The sequence below is a fragment of the Rattus norvegicus genome, chromosome X (genome assembly GCF_036323735.1).
Source record: "Rattus norvegicus strain BN/NHsdMcwi chromosome X, GRCr8, whole genome shotgun sequence".
Classification (NCBI taxonomy): Eukaryota; Metazoa; Chordata; class Mammalia; order Rodentia; family Muridae; genus Rattus; species Rattus norvegicus.
In genome coordinates, this window is record NC_086039.1 from 6634140 (window position 1) to 6639074 (window position 4935).

The 4935-nt window shown below is 40.2% G+C and overlaps 1 protein-coding gene across 1 annotated transcript; it reads left to right on the plus strand.

Annotated features, from left to right (window-relative positions):
• The first annotated feature begins 871 nt into the window (after window positions 1-871).
• LOC100359876 (multifunctional protein ADE2-like) lies at window positions 872-2345 on the plus strand. Its single transcript, XM_039100238.2, has one exon. The coding sequence runs from the start codon at window positions 930-932 to the stop codon at window positions 1929-1931; it is 1002 nt and encodes a 333-aa protein (XP_038956166.1). The 5' UTR covers window positions 872-929; the 3' UTR covers window positions 1932-2345.
• Window positions 2346-4935: the final 2590 nt, after the last annotated feature.

Genomic DNA, 4935 nt, shown 5'->3' on the forward strand with positions numbered 1-4935 from the left:
GGGAGGATGGGGAGGGGAGCACCCATAAAGAAGGGGAGGGGGGAGGGGGATGTTTGCCCGGAAACCGGGAAAGGGAATAACACTCGAAATGTATACAAGAAATACTCAAGTTAATAAAAAAAAAGAAAAGAAAAGAAAAGAAAGAGAAGGATGACCAAAATGTGGATGCTCCCACTCCTTTTGTAATGGGGAAAAATTACCCATAGGAGGGGATATGGAAGTAAAGTTTAGGGCAGTGACTCACAGAATGGACATTCAGAGCCTAACCCACATGGTATATATATATATATATATATATATATATATATATATATATATATATATATCCACAAAAACTAAATAAGATTGATAAAGCTAGAAAATGCATGATGAAAGGGACCAGATACAGATCTTTCCTGATAGACACATCCAGAGCATGTCCAATCCAGAGGTCAATGCTAGCAGCAAACCACCAAACTGAGGACAAGACCCCCTTGGAGGGAATTAGAGGAAGTATTGAAAGAGTTGAAGGAGCTAGCAACCCCAAAAGAACAACAATGCCGGTAAAACGCTGAGCACCAGGCTTTAGGTCTCATGCATGGTTTGCCATGCGATACTGAAATGAAACTACTGTTTGAGAAATAGAAAAAGTCATCTTATTTTGTCAACCTTAGATGATTTTAATTAATTGTGTGTGTGTGTGTGTGTGTGTGTGTGTGTGTGTATGTGTGTGTGTGTGTGTGTGTGTGTGTGTGTGTGTGTGTGTGTGTGTGAGTGCAGGTGCTATAGAAGGCCAAAGGCATTGGATCCTCTGGAGTTAGAGTTACAGGAGAGTTTGAGCCTCTAGTCATGGGTGATAGGAACCGACTCTGGTCCTTAAGGATCTCGGTATAAAAACTGCTTTCACCAAGAAATGTGGGGAGACTGCTTTCATTGCACCCCAGTGTGAAATGATTCCAATTGAGTGGGTATGCCGAAGAATCGCCACTGGATCTTTTCTCAAAAGGAACCCTGGTGTGAAGGAGGGGTATAGGTTTTATCCACCAAAAGTAGAGATGTTCTTCAAGGATGATGCCAATAACGACCCACAGTGGTCTGAGGAGCAACTCATCGCTGCAAAATTTTGTTTTGCTGGACTCGTTATAGGGCAAACTGAAGTGGATATCATGAGTCATGCCACACAAGCTATTTTTGAAATTCTGGAGAAATCCTGGCTGCCCCAAAACTGTACGCTGGTTGATATGAAGATTGAGTTTGGCGTTGATGTAACCACCAAAGAGATTGTTCTTGCTGATGTCATAGATAATGATTCCTGGAGACTATGGCCATCAGGAGATCGGAGCCAGGAGAAAGACAAACAGTCTTATCGGGATCTCAAAGAAGTAACTCCGGAAGGACTCCAGATGGTAAAGAAGAACTTTGAGTGGGTTGCAGACCGAGTGGAGTTGCTTCTCAAGTCAAACAGTCAGTGCAGGGTGGTAGTGCTGATGGGGTCGACCTCTGACTTTGGTCACTGTGAAAAAATTAAGAAGGCTTGTGGAAACTTTGGGATTCCATGTGAACTTAGAGTAACATCTGCACATAAAGGACCAGATGAAACTTTGAGGATTAAAGCAGAATATGAAGGGGATGGCATACCTACTGTATTTGTCGCAGTGGCGGGCAGGAGCAATGGACTGGGCCCAGTGATGTCTGGTAATACTGCATACCCGGTTATCAGCTGTCCCCCAATCACAGCAGACTGGGGTGCTCAGGATGTGTGGTCATCTCTGCGACTGCCCAGTGGTATTGGCTGTTCAACTATACTTTCTCCAGAAGGATCAGCCCAGTTTGCTGCTCAGATATTTGGGTTAAACAACCATTTAGTGTGGGCCAAACTTCGAGCGAGCAAACTGAACACGTGGATATCCTTAAAGCAGGCTGATAAGAAAATCAGAGAGTGCAATTTGTAATAAAGCAATTTAATTTGTAGGAGAAAAGTTACATATTCCTAGTTTGGATTTAAAAAAAAAAATCAAGCAAAATGATTTCACATCAGAGAAAACAATTCAGTTTATTTTCTGGCTCTATGTAGTGATATGTCCCTGTAGCCTGAGCACTCTAGAGGATCACTAAATTCAAGGCCAGCCTGAATTGTGTATTGAGACCCTGTATTTGCTGGGGAGGGGATCTTGGCACAACGCTGCTAAATTACATCTCGCTTTCTATATAGTCATTGTTGGGTAAATATGTAATTATGGAACTGGAGCAATGTGTCTGTGGTTCAAGAACCAGTATGGCTCTCCTGCAGATGCCCTGAGTTTGGCTCCCAGCATCCATGTAGACTGCCTCACAATAAATAACCTTTAACCCGGAAAAAAAAAAAAGAATAACAATGCCAACCAACCAGAGCTTCCAGGGACTAAACCACTACTGAAAGACTATACATAGACTGACCCAGGGCTCCAACTGCATATATAGCAGAGAATAGCTTTGTTGGGGTACCAGTGGAAGGGGAAGCCCTTGGTCCTGCCAAGGTTGTACCCTCAGTGCAGGGGAATATGTTGGGGGACAATAAGGGGGATGTATAGGGGGAATACCCGTATGAGGGAGGGGGAGGGAAGTGAATGGGGGCTTATGGACAGGAAATCGGGAAAGGGAATAATGTTTGAAATGTAAGTGAAGAAATATATCTAATAAAAAATTTTAAAAATACTACACACACACACACACACACACACACAGCTGCATACCAATACTGCCAAACTATTCTGCAAAATAGAAACAGAATGTACACTACCCAATTCCTTCTATGATGCCACAATTACGCTTATGTCTAAACGTCACAAAGACCCAACAAAGAAAGAGAATTCAGATGAATTTCCCTTATGAATATTGATGCAAAACTATTCAATAAATTTCTTGCAAAGTAAATCCAAGAAAACATCAAAATGATTATCCATCATGATCAAGTAGGTTTCATCCCAAAGATGCCAGGATGGTTCAATATACAGAAATCCATCAATATAATCCTTTATATAAACAAACTCAAAGTAAAAAACTCACATGATCATTTCACTAGATGCGGAGAAAGCAGACAAAATACAACCCCCTTTTTATGTTCAAAGTCATGGAAAGATCAGGAATTCAAGGCCCATACCTAAACATAGTAAAAGCAATAAGCAACAAACCAGTAGCTAACATTAAACTGAATGGAGAGAAACTTGAAGGAATCTCACTAAAATCAGGGACTAGACAAGGCTGTTCACTCTCTCACTACTTATTCAATATAGTACTTGTAGACCAAGTCAGAGCAATCAGACAACAAAGGGATGCCAATTGGAAAGGAAGAAATCAAAATATCACTATTTGCAGGTGATATGATAGTATACTTGAGTGTCACCAAAGATTCAACCAGAGAACTTCAGGAAAGTGGCTGGACATAAAATTAATTCAAACCATTCAGGAGCCTTTGGCTACTCAAAGGATAAACAGGCTGAGAAAGAAGTTAGGGAAATCATACCCTTCACAATAGTCCCAAATAATATAAAGTACCTCAGGTGTGACTCTAACCGAGCAAGTGAAAGATCTGTCTGACAAGAACTTCAAGTCTCTGAAGAAAGAAATTGAAGAAGACTTCAGAAGATGGAAAGATCTCCCGTGCTCATGGATTGGCAGGATTAATATAGTAAAATTGGCCATTTTGTCAAAAGTACTCTACAGATTCAATGCAATCCCCATCAAAATTCCAACTCAATTCTTCATACAGTTAGAAAGAGCAATTTACAAATTCATTTGGAATAATGAAAAACCCAGGATATGGAAAACTATAGTCAACAACAAAAGAACTTCTTGGGGAATCACCATACCTGACCTCAAGCAGTATTACAGAGCAACAGTGATAAAAAACAAACAAACAAACAAACAAAAAAACTTTATGGTATTCATATAGAGAAAAGCATGTAGATCAAGGGCATAGAACTGGAAGACCCAGAAATGAACAAACACACCTATGGTCACTTATTCTTCAACAAAGGAGCTAAAAACATGCAGTGGGAAAAAAAGATAGCATTTTCAACAAATGGTGCTGGTTCAACTGGAGGTCAGCATGTACAAAAATGCAAGTCAATCCATTCTTATCACCATGTACAAAGTTTAAGTCCAAGTGGATCAGGGACTGCTACATCAAACCAGATACACTAAAACTAATAGAAGAAAAAGTGGGGAAGAATCTCGAACACGTGGGCACTGGGGAAAATTTCCTGAACAAAACACAAATGGTTCAGGCTGTAAGATCAAAAATCAACAAATGGGACCTCATAAAACTACAAAGCTTTTGTAAATCAAAGACACTGTTCTTAGGACAAAACAGCAACCAACAGATTAGGAAAAGATCTTTATCAATCCTACATACAATAGATTGATAATATCAAATATATACAAAGAACTCAAGAAGTTAGACTCCAGAGAGTCAAATAACCCTATTAAAAATATGGTACAGAGCTAAACAAAATATTCTCAGCTGAGGAATAGCAAATGCCTGAGAAGTACCTAAAGAAATGCTCAGCACCCTTATTCATCAGGGAAATGCAAATCGAAACAGCACTGAGATTCTACCTCATACCAGTCAGAATGGCTAAAATCAAAAACCCAGGTACAACAGATTCTGTGGGAAATGTGGAGAAAAAGGAACACTCCTCCATGATGGTGAGGTTGCAAACTCATATAAGCACTCTGGAAATCAGTCTGGAGATTCTTCAGAAAATTAGAAATCGCACTACCCGAGGACCCAGCTATACCTTTCCTGGCCATATACCCAAAACATGCTCCAACATACAACAAAGACACATTCTCTAATATGTTCACTATATATATATATACACACTTGCCAGAGCATGTCAAATACAGAGGTGACTGCTAGCAGCAAACCATTGAACTGAGAACAGGACCCCCTTTGCTAGCATTAGAGAAAGGTTT